At 37.8% G+C, this 24,251-nt stretch overlaps 1 protein-coding gene and 1 long non-coding RNA gene across 6 annotated transcripts in view; one reads left to right on the top strand and one right to left on the bottom strand.

Moving 5' to 3' along the window:
- Positions 1 to 24,251, top strand: part of STAC (SH3 and cysteine rich domain) — a 170,236-nt gene that overhangs the window by 116,432 nt on the left and 29,553 nt on the right. For all 5 annotated transcript variants that reach the window (XM_074030801.1, XM_045387152.2, XM_074030800.1 and 2 more), the window contains 2 exons: positions 10,401 to 10,465; positions 11,725 to 11,813. In XM_074030801.1, the coding sequence (XP_073886902.1) occupies positions 10,401 to 10,465; positions 11,725 to 11,813 (154 nt within the window). The remainder of the gene's footprint in view (positions 1 to 10,400; positions 10,466 to 11,724; positions 11,814 to 24,251) is intronic.
- LOC101925714 (uncharacterized) overlaps positions 2,006 to 24,251 on the bottom strand; it is a 227,871-nt gene continuing 205,625 nt past the window's right edge. The window contains exon 3 of the long non-coding RNA XR_001488403.4: positions 2,006 to 2,821. This is a non-coding gene — a long non-coding RNA (uncharacterized lncRNA). The remainder of the gene's footprint in view (positions 2,822 to 24,251) is intronic.

The raw sequence follows: 24,251 nt of genomic DNA, 5'->3' as shown, positions 1-24,251 counted from the left end.
ATATTAAAATTATTTAATCTAATAATTTAAGCCTTTGTTATAATAATTTCTAAAATCTTTATTAAATGCTAACTTCATACTTCCACTTGCTGACATTAAGAAAGAGCTGCCTCGTAATCCAGAGCTTAAAGACAGGTGACCAGACCCTTATGGATGCATTCTTGCTGGGCCTTTTTGACATCAATAACTACTTAACCTCCACTCATTTATCAAAAAATATTTATGAAGCATTTACTGTGATTAGCAAAAGTGTGTCAGTCAAAGTCCTGCAGGAACTGAGTTGCATTGTTAACTTGAGCTGAATGTATTCTCATGGCAGAAGTTATCCTTCCAAACTCCAATCCCAGCCCTGCCTTTTCCAGCCTGTATGCAGAAATTCCTCATTCAATACCACTGAGCTGTTTTGTCAACAGCTGTCTGATGAGGTATCACTTTTACTTCCTTCACTCTGGGAATTCATTTATGTCTCTTCTCTAGTTAGGACTGTGCCTGTAATTCCCACAAGGCACCACGTGCTCAGCTGCCCTATGATTTTCCTTCCTAAATAAGTGCCAGTGTTCACCATGCCCCCCCTTACCAGGCCCACACACATCTGCTAAAGCTCACCGCTGGGGTAAGGACTCTGGCATCACATCGGGAAAACTGTACTTTTAGATAATGCAAACAATCACTGAGCACTTAGCAGTGCCATTAGAGAGACAAATTAGAGGGTGTTGGCTTCAAGGGGAACCTCATAGTGGGTCAGCATCACAGCAGGGCCATCCCAGCCCAACTGTCTGGCATTGCAGGACCAGCAATCGAACTTAAACAGCAACCCTAGAGTTTCTCAGTATCTAAGGATCTGACTCACCAGAGACTTGCATGTTAATGCTTTAAGTGTGATCAGCTGCTCAGTCCTGAGTCTGACTACTGCCTTCCCCCTTCCCCTGACGCTCTTCTCACCAACGTCACTGCTGGCCTCCTCCTCACTAACGGCGCTGGAAACATTTGGTCCTTGGCCCATCTTTGCTCTGGAGGCAAAATGCTAGACGTCACTTAATGATCATGTGATCCCGAAGCAGTGACCTAGCCTCTCTCTGCTTCCATCACCTCATCTCTAAAATGAAGATAATAACACCAAATCCATAGAGTTCTTATGATCTTCGGATGAGATAATGAATGTAAATACTATCCATTCATTGTTGACTCAAACTTCATCTTCAGTATTAGGATTCTTTGCTGCCTCCAGATGCCTATCACCTATTGGACATTGCCATCTGAATGCAGAATTGTCGTCTTAAAGTTAACATACCCAAACTTTACTCTTGATCCCCTCACCCAGCCACACATTCAGACTGGCTCTTCCCACAATTTTCTCTGCTCAGTAAATAGGAACTCTATTCAACCAGTTGATTAGGCCAAAGTCTTTGAAATCAGCCCTGACTACCTCTTCCTCTCACACCTCAGATGTAATCCATCAGCAAACTCTATTTGCTGCTTCTCAAAATTATGCCCAGCATGTGCTCACTGCTTAACTCTCTGCCTCAGACATCCTGGTCTGGCTCTGTCTATGCTGTTGCTCACCAATTCCTTGAGGAGTTAGAACACAATTTACACTGAGGGTTCCTTCTCTTAAAAGGTGGTCTTAATAGGATTTTACAATAGGAAGAGCTATATTTAGCAATCATTGATTTGTAGCATCGCTGCTATTAACAAAGCCATCATACAGTCATAAAGTGTCAGAGATGCAGGTAGAGCCTCACTACTCTAAATGTGGCCCATGGACAACTCACATGAGCATCAGTTGAAAGCCTGTTAGAAATACCAAGTTTCAGGCCATTCCACACCTGCTGAATCAGGATCTGCATATGAATCTGTGGTTCGTAGTCTCATTCAAGTTTAAGAGGTAGGACTAGAGGTCACTTAGTCCAATTCCCTCCCCTCCAATATGCACACATGCACACCACAGTACCCCGGTATAGATAAGGAAACTAAGTCACAGAGTAGTACACACAAAGACACCAAGTTGACAATTTTCCATTTCTTCTATGTTAAGGGGCATTTTCACAGCCTTTTTCAAAGAGATCTGGTGAAAGAGCTTAGCAAGCAATAAACTCCAAAAAAGTGTTGGAGATGTATTAACAATTCTTTTGATCAGCAATAGCTTTCTCTACAATGCACCCTGAGAAGCTAGGAGGATTAATTATGCAGCAGTTTGCTTCAAAACACTTTCCTTTGATTGACTTTAATGTCCTGTCCATGCAGTTTGTTCTCAAACATGGAGAAAACACCCTACATATGTGGTCCAAGTTCCCACAGATCTTCTCAGTCATGCAAGGAGGGTATTGCTGCTCAGAAGCAGTGTCTGGGATTACAGTCACAACCAGTTCTGCATTACACGTTTCATTTATGTCTTAAAAAATATGCAGTGCATACAGGTGTCATTTCTTCCAACCAGCTATTATGTCAAATTCCTTGAGGAATATCTCCAAAGCCACCTGGGAAGGAAGTGCAATTCGTACTAATTTCTTTACTGCTAAGAGTACAGTCTCTGCTTTCTCTCTTATAAACAATCCTTGGCACATCTGAGTGTTTCTGGTTGTTGTTTTGAACGCTATTCCTGGATGCATCATAAATATACATGGAGGAAATTGTTGGTCTTCACCTTTGGCTTAACTGCTAGAAACTTCACTCATAACAAAGTAACAAGCAAACAGAGAAGTAAAATCTCGCCTGAAGTAAAATCTGGCCTGCCTATTTCAGCTCCAAATGCCAAATAATAACGTTATTGGCTGCCTTCAGTAATTGCATTTCAGAATGACTGTATGTGATCATAATTTTCCTGGAAGAGAAACAGACAGTAGAGGACATAAGCAATACAAATTCCTAGAATTTTCTTCAAAAAGGGCTGGGTTAATCACAGCCACTTAAGGATATTACAAAATCGAATACTACCTCACTTTACACTAAAGCAAAGAAATTTTATCCTGAAAAAAAAAAAGGCAAGCTCAGATCTGGAAAATGAATCCTAGCCTTCAGCATGTACTAATTCAATATCTCAAATGTTAAGGTGTCAAAAAAAAAAGAGCAGATATTTTCAAGGTTAAATTGGCAGATGCCCCTGGGTTTGGTACCACTCCAGTGTATAATTTCTAAATTACAGATGCAAATATTTGTGGTATGTTTCTGCAACACATGCTTTGTTTCAAGTTCAGGTAAAGATATTTTTAAACTTGAACAGAAGATTCCCTTTCCAGCAATGTGGAGAACTGGCCATTCAGAGGAATTTTTCCCAGTTTAGCACTCCTAAAACTGTTAAGAGAAAGAATTGTTTTTAAAAAAAATCTAGTTAATGCATGGCTGAGCTGGCAGCAAAATAAGGCAATTCCTTAGCATCTAGGAATGACAGTAAAACATGAATTCAGAGATATAAGCAGGTAAAGGCCAATGTTTACTGTGCACATCCTAGAGCCTTAGCTTGGGAAATAATAGGCCCCATTTATGAACTATAGACAATAAAATGGGAAGTGGCCAGAGTATTAGGTTGGATGAGAGGCCCTTTTGAAAAATATTAATACCCCAAAAGGTACCCTTAGGATCACTGGACAGAGAGAATTCCCTGCAGAGGAATATGCTATATCAGCCTTAACTCAAGTGGAAAAGAAAGGAAACAAAAAAGTGGGGAGGAGAGAGAAAGAAAGAAAGACAGGCAGAGAAAAAGAAGGGAGGGAGGGAAGAAAGGAAAGAAAGGAGGAACGAAAGAACCAGTCTGCTTACTTGGATTTTAGGGCCTGAATTCATACTACCTGTATGGGCAAATAATATAATAATATGATATTTTAGTTTAATTTAGTTTTAAGTGGCCCAGGTACAGTAAGATCACCAGGCATTTGGCAGAAACAAATGTAAACCCTCTCTAGAGGAAGAAAATTTTAAACTAGACCTCAAAAACTTCCCACAAATGAACATTCAAAGAACACAAGCTAACAATCAAAATTCACCAAACACATGAGAAAATGAGCCGTGATGAGTAAGCATGAGCAGAAACAACCAATTTTATGGTCAGATTTTCAAGACTGTACATGTTAGAATTATCAAATGAAGAAATATATAACTATATAGTTGTATACATTTAAAATGTTAAAATGGACCATAAAACATAACAAAGGAAAAAGAGACTATCAAAAGTAAAGAAGCAAACTTGAGGAAAGTCAAAAAGAACTTCAAGAATTATTTTTAAAGTAGAAATTTGATTGATAGATTTAACAACATATTAGGCATAAAGAGAGAATTCGTTCCCTAAAATATGGAACCAAATAAATGTTCAGGTACAGTTAGGAAGACAAAGCAGTGGAATTTGTGAGAGTAAAAGTGACATGGAAGATGAGTAAGTCCAACATGCATGTAACTGACAATTTAGGAGTACATAAAGAGAGAATGGGGCCCCAGCCACAGTGGCTTACGCCTATAATCTCACCACTTTGGGAGGCCGAGGTAGGAGAATTGCTTGAGCCCAGGAGTTTGAGACCAGCTTGGGAAACATGGTGAAACCCCAGCTTTACAAAAAATAACAAAATTAGCCAGGCCTAGTGGTGCCTGTCTGTAATCCCAGCTAACTGGGAGGCTGAGGTAGGAGAAATGTTTGAACCTGGGAGGTTGAGGCTGCAGTGAGCCATGATTTTGCCACTATACTCCAGCCTGGGAGAGAGCGCACCAGACCTGTCTCAAAAAGAGAGGGAGAGAAAGAGAGAATGTGAAAGAGACAATATTTAAGAACACACTTGTGGAGAATTTTCCAGAATTGATTAAAGACGCCATTACTCAAATTTAGAAATCTATACCTAGACATAGGTTACTGAAACTGCAGAACTTCAAAGATAAAAGAAAACATAAAATGCAGTACAAAGAACAGATTACCTACAAAGCAATGAAAATTAGACTGTTAATTCTTACAAATTACAGTGTAAGTGAAATAACAGTGAATGCTATCTTCAGTTTACTGAAAGAAAAGTGATCCTTAACCTAGAAGTGTAAATGAAGCAAAACTATCTTTCCATAATATATTTTTCAGACAAAAACTGTATTTACAGTTCAATTAAGAAAGACCTATATTCGAAACATTTCAAAAAGATGTACTTCAAAGAGAAAAATATGACCTCAATGGAAAGACTGAAAAGTAAGAAGAAATAAAGAGCAAAGAAAGTGGTAAACATGTGGTTAAATCTAAGCAAACACTGGATACATTTTTTTAAATAATGATGTTTAAAGTTTTTAATAAAACGTTAGCTGAAATACTGACTTTATGTGGGAAATGGGCATTCAGAGATTCATGTATTGCTTTGGAGGAGATTAAATATACTATTTCACTTTCTATTTTGTTAAAACATATCTCATAGAATTTCTAAGATGACTGCTAAAGGAATAAAAAATAGATTCAACCTTCCAAACCAGAAAGGGAACCAAACTGAATGATGAGAAGGAGAAAAAAATCAATCAATTCAAAAGAAAGAAGGGATGGAAAGTGGCAGAATAGAAGAAAAAGCATAGAAAATTTGGGATAAATACAAAATAAAATGTTAGGAAGAAATCCCAATTTATCAGTAATCAAAATAAATGTAAACCGATTTAAGCACTCTAGATAAAAGATAAAGTGTTTCAGACTAGATTTTTCAAATGACCAATATACTGCTTATAAATACCTAAAACATAAGGATGTAGAAAGTTAAAAGACAAAGGGTTTTTTTGTCTTGTTTTTTGTTTTTTTGTTTTTTTTTACTTTCTGCAGGGAGAAGAAGGAAAAACATAGGCAAAATAAATAATTTATCAGATATAGAAACCAAGGGGCAACCACAGGCAAATATTAAGCAAAAAAAAATTATATAGCTGTATCGATGTGCGAAAAATTGACCTTAAGACCAAGAAAACATTACTAGAATTTAAAAGTGTTATCTACATGGTCATACCCACTTCATCTGAAGATATAAATTCTAAACTTGCATATACCTAATACAGGCTATATAGATAGCCTGAAAAATGATAGAAACTCAAGGAGAAATTGACAAAATTATTCCAAACTATTGAGTGATTTTAAGATGCCTCGCTGTTATTGGCAAATCAGATAGACAAAAAGATTCTGCACAGATCTAGAGGATTTGATGACACATTTGACAATCCTAATCTAATTTACCTAAAAAGGACACTCCCTGTAACAAGTAGAAGATTCAAATTCCTTTTAAGAACACATGTGGTACATATACACCATGGAATACTATGCAGCCATAAAAGTAAATGAGATTGTGTCCTTTGCAGGAACATGGATGGAGCTAGAAGCCATTATCCTCAACAAACCAACGCAGAAAGAGAAAACCAAACACTGCATGTTCTCACTTATAAGTAGGAGCTGAACAATGAGAACACATGGACCCAGGGAGGGGAACAACACACACTGGGGCTTGTCAGGGGAATGGGGTAAGGGGAGGGAGAGTATTAGGAAAAATAACTAATGCGTGCTGGGCTTAATGCCTAGGTGATGGATTGATGGATAGATAGATACAGCAAACCACCATGGCACATGTTTACATGTGTAACAAACCTGCACATGTACCCCAGAATTAAAATTAAAATTAATTTTAAAAAGAACACATAGAATGATTTAAAATACTGATCACCCACTAGGCCAAAAGCAAATTTCATGAATTTCAAATAATTATTATTATATAGAATACATCTTTCTGACCGCAAATAAGATAGAAATCAATAGTCAAAAGATAACTAGGAAAACCAATAACTTGTGAAATAAAAACACTTCTAAAATTTTTATAACTTGGCTGCGCATGGTGGCTCATACCTGTAATCCTAACACTTAGGGAGGCCAAGGTTGGAGGATCATTTGATGCCTGGAGTTCAAGACCAGCCTAGGCAGCTTAGGGAGACTCTGTCTCTACACAGAATTTTAAAACATTAGCTGGGCAGGGTGGCACATGTCTATAGTCTAGCTACTCTGGAAGCTTAGGGGGAAGGATCACTTGAGCCCAGAAGGTTGAGGCTGCAGTGAGCTGTAATTGTGCCACTGCTCTCCAGCCTGGGCGACAGAGCAAGACCTTATCTCAAAAACAAAGCAAAAAACAAAAAACAAAAACACAAAAACAAAAACACATAAAGGGATTCATAATAAAGACTGGAATATATTTAAAGCTAAATGAGAATGAAAACATATCAAAACAACACATATCCAAACTGCTAAAGTTGAGATTTGAGTATTTAGCTTTAAATTGAGTGTTAAAAAATAAGAAAATCTGAAAAGTAATAATCTAAGCACTATACTTAAGAAGTCAGAAAATAAAATAGAATAAACTCAAAAAAGCAGAAGGCAATAATAAAGACAGAAATTATTAAATTACAGAGATGAATCAATAAATCTTGAGTGTTTTTTAAACAAAATTGCAATCTCTAATGATTTTTAAGATAAAAGAGATGAAACAAAAATCAATACAAAAAAGAGCAACGTAACAGAGATTGTAAAGAAAACTGAAGAATTTTATAACCAATTTCATGCCAATGTATTTTAAAACATTTTTAAATGGGCAGATATAAAGATAGATATCAACGATTAAAGCCTGACTCAAGAAGAAATAGAAATCGCAAATATGAATTTTCTTATAATATTTATAGAAGCTGAATCAATGTTTTCAATTTTACACAATGACAATACTAGGCCTGAACAACTTTATGAGTAAATTCTATGAAACATTTAAGGAAGAAAAAATTTTCAGATTACATAAGCTCTTTCAGAGAAACAAGAAGTAGCAACGAGGAAGGACAGCAGCATTCTCCAACTCAGTTTATGAGGCTAGGATTATACTGACTTTAAACCCAAACAAGGATGACACGAAAAAGGAAAATCACTGGCCAGTCTTTCTCTTGAATACAGATGCAGAAATCTCAAGCAAAATCTCAGTAAAGTGAACCCATAAAGTATTTTTAAAAGACATTGTATAATTACCCAGTTGAACTTATTCCAGGGATGCAAATTTTGGTTCACATCAGATAATCCAGTAATGTAACTTGCAGCTTTACTAGGTTAAAAAGTTAATAATCTAACTAAAAAACACAGTGGTCCTGGGCCTCACAGGTCTGCAAGGTAAAAAGCAAAAGACAGTATATAGGATAGGAGAAGAAGAAAGTTCTTTGGGGATGTGATAAGAACTAAAGAACTAAAGGTTCATTTTGCTTCTGTGACATTAGAAACTATGCCTACATAATAGACATATTCTTTGAATACTTGTTATGGGTGAAATAAACAACCAAATTATTTTTCATGAAATAATTTAAAGCACCAAAAATAAAAGGCATATGATATGTTTTTGGTAGTTACCTTTCTTTTCTCCCCTTCCATTAAATCAAAGTCTTAGAAATGGTTGGAATAGGTTTTAAAAATTATTTTTGCAACCTTCGATTTCTGTTTGCAGCCATACATGAAAACATATATAAGGTCACTTCAAATATTTTTCAGCAAAGTTTACAAAGATGATATACATTTTGAGCCAGAGGGTCAGAGGGAGATTCAATGCAAAAATTAAAACAATGTGAAATTATAAAATTGTAAAACCAATCAACACTGAACATTGTAGACGCCCTTTTGGTTCAAATCAAGAATTTTCTAGGAAGATTCTCTTTACATTTCCATTCAAATATTTAATATTCTTTTAGAGGTGTCCGGTTTTATACTTAGGGAATCAAGTGTTTACAGCAGGATTTCAGACAGTCACACAATACCAGAAAAAGGTTTTGCTAATCTCTACTCTTTTTAGACTGGTAAACATCAAGTTAAGTGGCCAAATATTGAGGCAGACAAGATTCATAGAATCGGACCTTCGTTTTCTAGTTACTTACAAACCAGAGCCCCACCAGTGACTGCATATTGGCTTCCTAGGGATAATGGAATTGCCTCCATAAACTCTGGAACTATAAGCCAAGAAGAATAGATATTTGATAAGCATCAGTACATTTACAGAGGCTCTTGTTCTGAAGCACTTTTTCTGTATCACTGTTGTTGAGGCTATTTTAAGAACAGTGAAGAATGTCAGTGCACTAATGTAATAGGTTATAGAGCTTTCTGTGGTGTTCCCCTCCCTCTACGGACATTTCCTTGATAATCTGAAGGGAAATCAAAGAGAAGAATAAAGCAGCAATGTATAATCTTAAAATTTCAAGTCATCAAAATGGTAGAGTAATTTAAACAACAGAGCTTTATTATATAAACTTGGAAATATTTACCACATTTTTGTTTAAGGAAAATACATATGATGAGAATGATAAAGTTATGACATTAGTCATGGATGTAGGTTAGGCTGACCAAACTAGATAAGGCAGAAGTCCCATTATCCATCAGGGACATCCCACAGCTGGGTATGTGAACAATGAAAACTCATGCTCATTTTGTTTTTTGTTTTTTGTTTTTTGTTTTTGTTTTTGTTTTTTTGATGGAGTCTCACTCTGTCACCCAGGCTGGAGTGCAGTGGTGCGATCTCGGCTCACTGCAATCTCCACCTCCCACCAGGCTTAAGTGATTCTCCTGCCTCAGCCTCCCAAGTAGCTGGGATTACAGGCATGTGCCACCATGCTCAGCTAATTTTTGTATTTTAGTAGGGATGGGGTTTCACCAAGTTGGCCAAGCTGGTCTTGAACTCCTGACCTGAAGTGATCCACCCGCCTCGGCCTCCCAAAGTGCTGGGATTACAAGTGTGAGCCACCATGCCCAGGCTTTCTGCCCATTTTGTTAAGGTTGTCCACTATCAAAGGCTACAGAATGGATACTTAAATACAAAAGGAAGAAAATTATACTTCCCAATAATAAACTAAAAGAAAAAACAAATAGTAGCCCCAATGTGTTGACAATAAGAAATCAAGGAAATATTTTGAAGTTTAAAACTAAAGCTTTAATCTTCAAAATACAATGTAGATATCTTCAAGAAACTAGAATCGAGATATTGAATATAGATTAAAGAATCATACTTAGAAGAGGCAGCTCAAATACAACTAAAGTGGATATACCTCACCCACCACCCCATTAACAAGCAGTTTGATGCATTCAACAAGGACAAATGCTCCTGAGAGGTACACCATCCAATGAGATCAAATATGAACACACTATTGCCAATCATTATATGAGGCAAGTACTAGTCAGGCATGTACAAAAGTTGTGGGAGCACAGAGAAGGTGGTACAGAATATTGCATGGGGAGGCAGGAGAAGAGTCACGTGGAAGATGACCTGAACACTGGGTCACAGAGAGTGAGAAAAATGCAATAAGTAGTAAAGTAGAAGCTATGGGACTTAGAATAAATAAAGCCATCTTTCAGGCATATTTTTTTAAATGGTTACTAGATTCATAAAGCACCTGCTTTCTCTTGTCTCCTTCAGTGTTTACATATCCAGAAAATGGCACTGATGATTTCAGAGATCCGGCGAAGAACATAAGCCACCAGGTATTTATGGATGTCACAGAAGACAAGTCAGACAGGAGTGCTTAGATAGACCTACAGGTCGCCATCCAAGTGGGTCATGAAATCAATTTAGTGGGTCCAGACCAGCATCTTTCGAGAATAGAATAATATAACACAATGTACCATAGCATGTAATAAACAGAACTATCTCATTGCATAAAAGGTAAAAAGAGTAAGCATTGCACTGTGCACCTTTTGTTTCTGTTATATAATGTGTAGATTATAGAATTATATAGTATATTATCACTTTATTTTATAGCACATATGTCATATTTTATATGTTCATTTACATATGTAAAATTAAGACAGACTACAATAATATTATATAATGTACCTGAGCTTTGAAGAGCAGAGTGAATTATAGATAAAAAGATATATAGTTGTGTACAGTTTTTGTGTATGTTTTCTATAAATTTATAGCATGTATTTATTATATTAGTATATAGTTAGATATATGATGCAACTATATATGACATAATATATAATTTTAACTTGTTTATTATAAAGCATAAATGTTTTTATAGCATTAACATTTATTTGGTTAGTAATAATAGCTAATATTTATATGACACTTACAAGAGTCTTTTATCATCTGTAAATTGGGGACAACAATAGAATCTCCCTAACAGAGTTGTTGGTAAGTTGAAGTATGCTAATGCATGTAACATAATGCCTGGCACACAACAAACTATGAAAACAGCAGCTTATATTGTCATTATTGCAAGGTTTCGTTGCCAATAGATGGTAGTAAACTGAATCAGTCTGATGCCAAAACCTATGCTTTTTTCTCAACATAAATGAACTAATTGCCAGATGAATATACCTGGTTCCCTTTGATACACTAGATACCAACTTTACAGCTAACTGATAAACAGTTAATTTTAGGAAGTGAGAGTTATGCACTACTATTCATGTGTCCCTCTTTCTTTAGAGAGAATATTCCCATTTCTGAAGTCTAATTTGTATCATTTTTCATGAACAACTATATTATCAAAGAAAATTGCAATATTTCTGACAAAGAGTTCCAAATAATTGTTTCAAATTGTTTATAGTGAAACCAACCTTGGTTAAGAAATTAAAAATTAATGCAAAGTTGAAAGAAAATCTTTAATAATGGTTAGATATTTTAACACTTACGATCCATACACTGATATTACATTGCAATAATTTCTCCATTTCTTCTTTCTTTCCTCTCTCAATTTCTTTCACCTTTCTTATCTCATTTTTATTTTCTCTTTCAGGGATCTCTTTCCAAAGATCTATTACAGATGAACACCTATGTTGCCTTGTACAAATTTGTACCACAGGAGAATGAAGATTTGGAAATGAGGTAAAAACCTTTTGTAAAGAAAAAAAAAGAGTAAAATTTTAAAGTCAATGTTTCTCCATGTGAAAAAGTAATTCCATCTATGCCCCTCCTAATGCTTTATAGCAGTGATTCTCAAACTTTAGCATGTATCTAATGACCAGCAAAGCTGGTTAACACACAGGCCCTGTCCCCAGAGTTTTGGATTCATCAGATCTGAGGCAGGGCCCAAGAAGCTGCATTCCTAAGGAGTCCGCAGGTGGTACTGATGATGCTGGCCAAGGTCTACACTTTGGGAAGCACCACTTTATTACATGCTCAACAGAACTGCTAATTGGAGTTTTCATGAAGGTTGAACATTAAATGCACTTGGCATCAGGTGGGGTCTAATAGGGAATCAAAAATATATTTAATCAAAGATCAGATGGTTGCTGATGTGTGGTGTTATTTCTGAGGCTTCTGTTCTGTACCATTGGTCTATATGTTTTGGTACCAGTACCATGCTGTTTTGGTTACTGTAACCTTGTAGTATAGTTTGAAGTCAGGTAGTGTGAAGCCTCCAGCTTTGTTCTTTTGGCTTAGGATTGTCTTGTCTATACAGGCTCTTTTTGGTTCCATATGAACTTTAAAGTAGTTTTTTCTAATTCTGTAAAGAAAGTCAGTGGTAGCTTGATGGGGATAGCATTGAATCTATAAATTACTTTGGGCATTATGGCCATTTTCACGATACTGATTATTCCTATCCATGAGCATGGAATGTTCTTCCATTTGTTTGTGTCCTCTCTTGTTTCCTTGAGTATTGGTTTGTAGTTCTCCTTGAAGACGTCCTTCACATCTCTTGTAAGTTGTATTCCTAGGTATTTTATTCTCTTTGTAGCAATTGTGAATGGGAGTTTATTCATGATTTGGCTCTCTGTTTGTCTATTGGTGTATAGGAATGCTTGTGATTTTTGCACATTGATTTTGTATCCTGAGATTTTGCTGAAGTAGAATATCAGCTTAAGGAGATTTGGGGCTGAGATGATGGGTTTTCTGAATATACAATCATGTCATCTGCAAACAGAGACAATTTGACTTCCTCTCTTCCTACTTAAATACCCTTTATTTCTTTCTCTTGCCTGACCCTGGCCAGAACTTCCAATACTATGTTGAATAGGAGTGGTGAGAGAGGGCATCCTTGTCTTGTGCTGGTTTTCAAAGGGAATGCTTCCAGTTTTTGCCCATTCGGTGTGATATTGGCTGTGGGTTTGTCATAAATAGCTCTTATTATTTTGAGATACCTTCCATCGATACTTAGTTTATTGAGAGTTTTTAGCATGAAGGGGTGTTGAATTTTATCGAAGGCTTTTTCTGCATCTATTGAGATAATCATATGCTTGTTGTCATTGGTTCCATTTATGTGATGGATTATGTTTATTGATTTGCATATATTGAAACAGCCTTGCATCCCCAGATGAAGCCCACTTGATCGTGTTGGCTAGGCTTTTTGTTCTGATGCTGGATTCGGTTTGCCAGTATTTTATTAGGGATTTTCGCCTCAATGTTCATCAGGGATATTGGCATGAAATTTTCGTTTTTGTTGCATCTCTGCCAGGTTTTGGTATCAGGATGATGCTGGCCTCATAAAATGAGTTAGGGAGGAGTCCCTCTTTTTCTAATGTTTGGAATAGTTTCAAAAGGAATAGTACCAGCTACTCTTTTTACCTCTGGTAGAATTCAGCTGTGATTCCATCTGGTCCTGGGCTTTTTTTGATTCATAGGCTATTAATTACTGCCTCAATTTCAGAACTTGTTATTGGTCTCTTCAGGGATTCGACTTCTGTCTGGTTTAGTCTTAGGAGAGTGTATGTGTCCAGGAATTTATCCATTTCTTCTAGATTTTCTAGTTTATTTGCATAGAGGTATGTATAGTATTCTCTGATGGTAGTTTATATTTCTGTGGGATCAGTGGTGATATCCCCTTTATCATTTTTTATTGTGTCTATTTGATTCTTCTCTCTATTCTTCTTTGTTAGTCTGGCTAGTGGTCTATTTTGTTAATCTTTTCAAAAAAACAGCTCCTGGATTCATTGGTTTTTTGAAGGGTTTTTCATGTCTCTATCTCCTTCAGTTCTGCTCTGATCTTAGTTATTTCTGGTCTTCTGCTAGCTTTTGAGTTTGTTTGCTCTTGCTTCTCTAGTTCTTTTAATTGTGGTGTTAGGGTGTTGATTTTAGATCTTTCCCACTTTCTCCTGTGGGCATTTAGTGCTATAATTTTCCCTCTAAACACTGCTTTAACTCTGTCCCAGAGATTCTGGTACATTGTGTCTTTGTTCTCATTGCTTTCAAAGAACTTATTTATTCCTGCCTTAATGTCATTATTTACCCAGTAGTCATTCATGAGCAGGTTGTTCAGTTTCCATGTAGTTGTGTGGTTTTGAGTGAGTTTCGTAATCCTAAGTTCTAATTTGATTGCACTGTGGTCTGAGATTGTTATGATTTCTGTTCTTTTGCATTTGCTAGGGAATGTTTTACTTCCAATTGCGTGGTCAATTTTAGAATAAGTGTGATGTGATGCTGAGAAGAATGTGTATTCTGTTGATTGGGGGTGGAGAGTTCTGTAGATGTTTATTCGGTCTGCTTGGTCCAGAGCTGAGTTCAAGTCCTGAATATCCTTGTTAATTTTCTGTCTCATTGATCTGTCTAATATTGACAGTGGGGTGTTAAAGTCTCCCACTATTATTGTATGGGAGTCTAAGTCTCTCCTTAGGTCTCTAAGAACTTGCTTTATGAATCTGGGTGCTTTATGTATTGGGTGCGTATATATTTAGGATAGCTCTTCTGGTGGCATTAACCCCTTTACTGTTATGTGATGGTCTTCCTTGTCTTTTTTGATCTTTTTTGATTTAAGGTCTGTTTTATCAGAAACTAGGATTGCAACCCTGCTTTTCTTTACTTTCCATTTTCTTGGTAAATGTTCCTCCATCCTTTTATTTTGAGCCTCTGTGTGTCTTTGCACATGAGATGGGTCTCCTGAATAAAGCATACTGATGGGTCTTGACTCTTTATCCAATTTGCCATTCTGTGTCTTTTAACTGGGGCATTTAGCCCATTTACATTTAAGGTTAATATTCTTATGTGTGAATTTGATCCTGTCATTACGATGCTAGCTGGCTATTTTGCCTGTTAGTTAATGAGTTTCTTCATAGTGTGAATGGTCTTTACAATTTGGTATGTTTCTGCAGTGGCTAGTACTTTCCATATTTAGTGCTTCCTTCAGGAGCTCTTATAAGGCAGGCCTGGTGGTGACAAAATCTCTCAGTATTTGCTTGTCTGTAAAGGATTTTATTTCTCCTTCACTTATGAAGCTTAGTTTGGCTGGATATAAAATTCTGGGTTGAAAAATCTTTTCTTTAAGAATGTTGAATATTGTCCCCCACTCTCTTCTGGCTCATAGGGTTTCTGCAGAGACATCTGCTGTTAGTCTGATGTGCTTCCCTCTGTAGGTAACCCGACCTTTCTCTCTGGCTGCCCTTAACATTTTTTCCTTCATTTCAACCTTGGTGAATCTGACAATTATGTGTCTTGGGGCTGCTCTTCTCGAGAAGTATCTTTGTGGTGTTCTCTGCATTTCCTGAATTTGAATTTTGGCTTGTCTTGCTAGTTTGGGGAAGTTCTCCTGGAAAATATCCTGAAGAGTGTTTTCCAACTTGGTTCCATTCTCCCCATCACTTCAGGTAAACCAATCAAATGTAGGTTTGGTCTTTTCACATAGTCCCATATTTCTTGGATGCTTTGTTTATTCCTTTTCATTCTTTTATCTCTAATCTTGTCTTCATGCTTTATTTCATTAAGTTGATCTTCAATCTCTGGTATTCTTTCTTCTGCTTGACTGACAAAAACAAGCGATGGGGAAAGGATTTCCTATTTAATAAATTGCATTGGGAAAACTTGCTAGCCATATGCAGAAAACTGAAACTGTATGCCTGCCTTACACCTTATACAAAAATTAACTCAAGACGGATTAAAGACTTAAACATAAGACTCAAAACTGTAAAAATCCTATAAGAAAACCTAGGCAATACCATTCAGGACATAGGCATGGGCAAAGTCTTCATGACTAAAACACCAATAGTAATGGTGACAAGAGTCAAAATTGACCAGTGGGATCTAATTAAACTAAAGAGCTTCTGTACAGCAAAATAAACTATCATCAGAGTGAACAGGCAACCTACAGAATGGAAGAAAATTTTTGCAATCTATCCATCTGTCAAAGGGCTAATATACAGAATCTTCAAGGAACTTAAACAAATTTACAAGAAAAAAACAACCCCATCAAAAAGTGGGCAAATGATATGAACAGACACTTCTCAAAAGAAGACATTTATGCAACCAACAAGCATATGAAAAACAGATCTTCATCACTGGTCATTAAAGAAAAGCAAATCAAAACCACAATGAGATACCATCGCATGCCAGTTAGAATGGTGATTATTAAAAAGTCAGGAAACAACAGATGCTGGAGAGGATGTGGAGAAATAGGAATACTTTTACACTGTTTATGGGGGTGTAAATTAGTTCAACCATTGTGGGAAATAGTGTGGTGATTCCTCAAGGATCTAGAATCAGAACTACTACCTTTTGACCCAGCAATCCCATTACTGGGTATATACCCAAAGGATTATAAATCATTCTACTATAAAGACACATGTGCACATATGTTTATTGTGGCACTCTTCACAATAGCAAAGACTTGGAACCAACCCATATGCCCATCAATGATAGATTGAATAAAGAAAATGTGGCACATATACACCGTGGAATACTATGCAGCTATAAAAAATGATGAGTTCATGCCCTTTGCAGGGACATGGATGAAGCTAGAAACCATCATTCTCAGCAAACCAATACAGGAACAGAAAATCAAACACCGCATGCTCTCACTCATAAATGGGAGTTGAACAATGAGAACATATGGACACAGGGAGGGGAACATCATACAATGGGGCCTGTTGGAGGGTGCGGGGCTAAGGAAGGTGTAGCATTAGGAGAAATACCTAATGTAGATAATGGGTTGATGGATGCAGCAAACCACCATGGCACGTGTATACCTATGTAACAAACCTGCACGTTCTGCACATGTATCCCAGAACTTAAAGTATAATTAATATATATAGTATATATAATACACACACTATATATATGTGTGTGTGTGTATATATATACACTATATATATGTATATATATTTAATCTCCAAATTAATATTGATAGAAAAATCAAACTAAAACTATCAGAGTCAACTAGGAGCTATCCACTTCATGGTAACTGAAATACTAGATAGAATAGGTAAGTCTTGTGGCCTTCTCAAAATCTAAATCATTCTCTTACTTGAGGTTCCTCATGTTTCAGGGGTTGTTAAGCTAGAGTCAATTCTGGGTTTACATCCTACTTGTTGTGTGACCTCAAGCAATTTATAAACATCTCATTACTCTGATTTCCTTATGTATAAAGAATAATAATGATCTCTTCCCCCTTAAGGTATTTGGTGAGACTAAAATGATAGAAAGGAAATTAAACATTTCGGTGCCTATAATCATAAACACTCAGTAACGAGTGCTTATCACAGTTTTTATAATGTGGTGTTCACTGGCCTATCTCAAGGAAAAGACTTCTGCTTCTATGCATTCATGACCCCAAAACATGAGTAATCTCATGATAGGGCTCTCTGTGTTTTCCCATCCTAGAGCAGAATAGAAAAGGCTACTTTTCCAGTCAAATGGTCCCTTGGAGATTCGTTCTTTCTTCTTCTAAAAAATTGCAGAGATAAGTTAGCACTCAAAACTATTTAATTGCCAGAGCATTGGGAAAATAGCCACCATCTGAAGGTAGACGCCGCTTGTCTGAATGCTGTGCCAGCCAAATTGTCAATCACCAGTTACTCTCTTCACATGGCTTCTAGAGAGCCTGCCTCTCCACGCTGGAGCTACCTGGGCTTTCCCAAATCTTCAGGTTTGGGTCATTTCCCACCCACGGTCCACCACCTCAGTGAAATTACCCTTCGGTTTCACCTACCCAAACTCCTATAAACGGTGAGAGCCACTGAAGTGCTTCAGTTAGACCCTGTTTCCCAGGTTTTATATGCTATCAGGATCAGTTCCAGCAGCTCCGCCAAATTTCATGGTGGATATAATATCCAGCAAGACATCACAGCAGATTTATTTACCCTGCTGGAGTCTCACAGCTCTCCCTGGCTCACACCCTGAGGTCAGCTTTGTTTCAGAATCAGTTTGAGATCTGCTGCCAGGTGGCTCTCAGGTCTCTCCAGAGCAAAGTTTGGGGCCTGAGTCCCGGCTCCTTAGATTTGTAGAGACAATTAAGCTTTTGTCCATCTGAGTTTTCTCTATTGCTGAGTAAAACGTCATGCCGAACTCACTGGCTGAAATTGTAAATATTACCTGAACAGTCCGGCATAATCGGTGGGAGAGGAGGAGATGGCCTTTATCAAGTGAAGCCCTGTTCCGTTAGAGATATGACAAGCCCTGCGAGCCAGAGCAGAGCCCGCCTAGAATTCATTGCTGGGATGAAGCCACGCCTTCAGCAGACGATCCGCAGTTAACTATCTGCTGACGGAGACAAGGGTGGCATATATTTACTTTACAATAAGTACACCATATTGGGTCCTTTTGAGATTGTCATTTGGGTGTGTAACATTTAAGATTTAACAGCTTTCTATTATGGAGATCCTATAGTTTTATATTAGAAGATTATTCTGAAGTCATAACATTTTTTTTTTTTAAAGTCATTTCAGAAGAATACACAATGTCACTGGGATAATGAGGAATGATGTCCAGCTGCCTGGTGGTGGTCGTCACCCTGTGTGCTTATTTTACTTGGTTGCAGGCCATTAGAAGTCAAGTTGTCTGGTCACGAATGACACGTTTACAGTCTGCTTCAAGGCAATCAGGACTATCCATTCCCAGGAGTGAAATGTCTGCATTACAGAGACTGCAAGATTGGAGTGATAAATCACACTTACTTTTTTTTTTTTTTTTTTTGCCAAGAGATTATAGGTTCCCATTTTAAAAGCCAGGCACTTGATTTAGAATGTTTAAGGCAATGCTTTAGGAATGCTTTGGGGATTCAGCATAACACCTTGAATGAACTGGAGCTTTGTGAATTATCTTTTTCTCCTCAGATCATAAGGTAGAAAAAAATTCCTTTTAACAAAATAGCATTCTTATCCACCCACCTTCTGATCCAGGGCAGTATGCTGGGTATTGACCTCGGGAAAGAGAACAAGGGAGTGAGGGTACAGGAAATGTTAGGAGTGTGAGCTTGAGGACAAAGATGACCCAACTGGCAAAGCCAGCAGTTGTCAATCAGAGCAGATGAATTATCACATCAGGAAATATTCATTATATATCTGCTCAATAGTAAGAAAAGCTTCTGCCAAAGGCCAATGCTCCAGACCTCCCCCCGAACCTCCAGATTCACTTACCCACCTGCCTACCCCAGCAATGTACAGAGCATGGCAGCTCTGCCCTCTCTTCCACAAACCTGCCTCTTAGGCTGAAAGATGTCAACCTCTGCCCAGGCCTCAAGTCAGCCAGGGAGAGGCCTCGCTCTACTTTTGCCCAAAATGTATTTGACGCTCAATTCCTACTCTTCTCTTTGCCTAAAATCAACTGTATCTCTCCCCACCTTCATCTCTCACCTGGACTGTTGTAAAAGAGCTTCCTGCTCTCTGTTTTCAGTCTTCCTCTCCCTTCCTATCCACTATGGGTGATGGTGCACTAAGGTAACAGTACAGTGTTCTGGGCTTCATCTCATCTTTGAAGTAATACAGAATGATTCACATCCCTTCTCTACTTTCTAACAATAGGGCTTACTAACTAACTTTCTGAACCTGTTTTCTCATCTTGAAAACAGGAATAATATGGTCTGCCCTTACTGCCCTTAGATCTAGGATTGATGTGATTAAATGAGATAGCAATATCTGGTACATGGTAGGACCTTAATAATATTAACTCCAGTCAGTTCTTTTTTATATTTCAAAAGTAGGTGCTTCCTTTCCAGAATTAAGGAGGGAGAGAGGGAGCAAAAGGGGGGGAGGGGAGAAGAGAGAGAAAGAGAATATATTAGCATTCACTGAATGTTTAAGAATAAAGTGTGGGTATCAGTTGACCTGGGTTTAAGTCCTAGCCAAGCTACTATCTAGCTGTGTAACCCCCATGGATCCTGAAAAAGTTACCCTAACCATCTCAGCCTCTGCTTCCTGACTTGTAGAAGGAGATAATCACTTTGCCTGCCTTCCCAAGTCTGCTCAAAGCACACATATTTGCTCAAAACTGTCCAGTGTCCTCCCATTGCCCTGGGGTAAAATCTAGAATATTTATGGGGACTCCAGGACCCACAGTCTCATCCATGGTGACCTCTCTGATCCATCCACACTGGCCTTTTTTTTTTTTCACAAAAGGACCACACCACCCACTTGTCAAAGGATTTTTCTCCCTGCAGAGTCTGCTTCTCCCTCCATCCTCCTACCCACCACCATCAAACACACACATTCACACACACACAGGCAAACTCTTCCAGTTGACTATGATTCATCCACTAGATCTCACGTCAAATTTCATTTCCTTGTTGCAGCCTTTCCTGTTACCCCACTTGGGATTACATTCTTCCGTTATATTCTTTCATGACGCCATAGTTCTCTCAAACACTTATCTCTACTTGTATTTATACATTTCTGAAATTATTTGGTTAATCTCTATCTCTCCTGTAAACTCCATGAGAACAAGTCTGTAATTACTAGCCCTCATATCCCCAGAGCATGAGTTCATTCTTGAAACATAGTAGATGTATAGTAGATAATAATTATTTGACGAATGAATGAGTATTATGGAAATTAACTGAACTAATGCTATGCCTGGCATATACACTTAGTGGGCAAATCAAGTCTACGATAATACAATGGAAACTACAGGCCAGGCATGGTGGCTCACACCTGTAATCCCAGCACTTTGGGAGGCTGAGGCGGGCATATTGCCTGAAGTCGGGAGTTCAAGACCAGTCTGGCCAACATGGTGACACCTCGTCTCTATTAAGAACACAAAAAAATTAGCCGGGCATGGTGGTGTGTGCCTGTAATTCCAGCTACTCGGGAGGCTGAGGCAGGGGAATTGCTTGAACCAGGGAAGTGGAGACTGCAGTGAGCCAAGATCACACCACTGCCCTCCAGCCTGGGCAACAGAGCAAGACTCTGTCTTAATAATAATAATAATAATAATGATAATCCAATGGAAACTATAAATAAGGAAGCAAACCAAGCTGAGAGTGGTTAGTCAGGGACCTGTTTCCTGGAACAGATGAGCCTGAGCCCAGGATAAATGTTATTCATCAAGAAGAAATTGTAAAGGGGGAGACCAAAAGTAGCCTGTGGTTCCATTCACAAATAACGACAGGCTTAAGACAACTTGGAAGAAGCCCTGCTAAGCCTTTACTGAAGCACTCACAGTTGAGAGGAGGTGGGGACCTCAGAGACTATAAACCATAAACTGTTTGAGACAGTTCTCAGTCAATTTAAAGGTTTATTTTGCCAAGGTTGAGAATGTGCCTGGGAAAAAGAGATGCAAGCTATAGTAGGATAAGTGGTTTGTGCTTTTTCCAAAAAGGGTTTTTGAGGACTTCAATATTTGAAGGGGAAAGGGCATCAGGAAGGTAAGGAGGAAAGAAAAAAAGCAGGGAGGGTAGGTAGTGAGATACGTGATCATTCTTGTGAGGCTTTGATTAATGCTCACTGAATCCGCATGTTACAAGTGAAAGGGATGTAGAGGAACAGTCAATTATGCATTTGTCTGATGTTCAGTAAATCTGCATTTTACATAAGATATCAATAAACACAGAGTAGAGGAAGCGGTCACATTTGTCTCAGGTAGGTGGAGGGATGCTTTCTAGTCTTGTCTTTGCCCTGTTCCTGTGAAGAAAAGCTGGTAATTTATACTGTCTGGGTGAGATTCAACAGAACTCTGTTTTAGGGTAAAGAGTTTGGGGTCCACAAGGAATTTCCTTGTGAGCAGTTTCAGGGAGCCCACGTGGGGAGATCTGTGGCCTTCCATCTTTGCAACTATCTGTTTAGAAACAAAAAGGAAGGCAGTTGTTGTGTGACTCAGATCCCAAGCTTAACATTTTTTCCCTTTGACATAGTGAGTTTAGAGTCCTGAGATTTTATTTTCCTTTCACAAGAGGAAGAGCTGGTTGCTGCCCTCTTGTTCTTAGGTAAGTGAACACTTTTCTTAGAAGTGTAATGGTACCATCATTAGTCTCCAAATCCCATATAAAGGCAGAGACTTTATACAGTCTGCTTTGCTACAGTTCCAGTGCAAAATAAACTTCCTTTATTTATTTTTTTCACACTGCCATGAAAAAGTAGAAATAAACTTCCTTTATAAATTAATTTGCTGTTTCCCACCTAAACCTCTGGAGGTAATGTAGACCATGATAATTCTCTACCTTTCCACCATCAAGGGCAGAGAGCAGGACAGCAAGCTGGCAAGGCAGAAAAGAGAAATTTCTGGCAGTCAGAGAGGACTAGGTCTAGTTTCCAACTCTGACACTATCTGTGTCAATTTTAGCAAACAGTTTAATTTTTTAGAGACTCAGTTTTCTCCTTCCTAGGAAGACTGAATATTATACAAAGTAATATAAATAAAATGTGGAATTTCATGCCCAGTACAAAGTGAGGTCACAGTAGATTTTAGATACCTTCTCTTCGTAATTACATCTTTTCACAGTGTATTTTCTCTCCTAGTCTTCAGAACAACCTCATTAACACCACCCTAAGGATATACAGTAGAGAAAACACAGTTAAAGGCTTTCCCTTTGAGCGGACCCAGTAAGACCTTGTCCAACTGGTCCAGCAAAAAGGAGCTGTGATATCCAATACTTATCTTGGGAGCAGGTTTTTCAGTTGCTGACATGATGAGCTATAATATGAAATTTTATCACTGATACCCAAGATGTGATGCCATCATGCATGGGGTCTCAAACATTGCTGACAATTTGAGGCCTGATAACATTAAAGAGCTACCCAGATTCTTCTATCAGGGTATAGCAGGGCGGTACAGTAGATAATCTCCTGAAATTAAGAGTCTTGCACAGATTCCACCAATTACCCTTATTATCAAGTTTTTTGAAGAGTCCTGAAAATTACACTTTATGGACTGCCAGTTTAATTCATGAACAAAGCTCTTAAACGCTGCTAAAAATACATGACCAAGTGCAGTGGCTTATGCCTGTAATCTCAGCATTTTGGGAGGCCAAGGCAGGACGATTGCTTGAGTCCAGGAGTTCAAAACCAGCCTGGGCAACAAAGCAAGACACCATCTCTACAAAAATAGAAATAAAAAATTAACCAAGCATGGTGGTGCATACCTGTAGCCCTAGCTCTTCAGGAAGCTGAAACAGAAGAATCACTTGAGCCCAAGAGGTTGAAGCTGTAGTGAGCTATAAACACACCACTGCGCTCCAGCCTGAATGACAGAGCTAGACCCTTTCTATCTATCTAAATTAATTAATGAAAATAGAATGTAAACTGGAGAACCCTATTATAATCAGCACTGTTGTCATAATTATCGTATACTGCTCTGTGAATTAACATAGACCATGTGTCACATCGTCCTTCTGGCCAAGTGGCTATGTATGTGTGTGTGATACACTTATACATGCAAATAACCTCCCACACACACTCACAGTCACACACACACACACATGCACATACACACACACTTATACACATTCAAGTACACATTCATTCACACACACGCAAGCATGCACACATTGTTAGCCAAAGCTTGATAACCCACACTTAGTTTTGATGAAATTAAATCCTACCATCAACACTTACAATGTAACCAGTCCCATTATCCTCACTGCTATTGGGCTCAGCAATCTGCAAGAGTCTTGGAGTCATCACGTAGTATTCACACCAAGGCACGTTTTTTAAGCTCATAAAAACTTTTCAGTCAACAATGACTTTCGTGACTTTGCTGAGTTGATATTTTATGTAAATAATCAGCAGATATAAATGACTTCAAGTAAACATAAACTCCTAAAACATCGTAGGGACACATAAACAAAGGATTGAGAGTAAATAAAAGATTTAAAGGTTTAAATGCATATTTTGGCAATCATACAATGCCTGTTCCAAAGAATTCGTTTTGACTTCCCACATCTATGTCATTTTCATTTTTATTAGTTCTCCTCAAACAGATTTATATGATAATGGCCATTTTTCATAAGAGTGGGAAAAAGAAGGAAAAAAAAAAAAAAGACTACAAGCCAAGAGAGGAAAAGAGGGAACTGCTCTTTCAATATTGTTAAATCCTAAAAGAAATGCAAATTAATTACTACTTCAATGTATGTTAGAACACCTAAATTTGAGGGGCTTCAAAGAAAAACCTATCTCCTTTTGTAACTCCAAG

This window comes from Macaca fascicularis, chromosome 2 (genome assembly GCF_037993035.2).
Source record: "Macaca fascicularis isolate 582-1 chromosome 2, T2T-MFA8v1.1".
NCBI lineage: Eukaryota > Metazoa > Chordata > Mammalia > Primates > Cercopithecidae > Macaca > Macaca fascicularis.
Note: the sequence above shows the minus strand (reverse complement) of the source record. Positions and strands in the feature narration are given on the sequence as shown.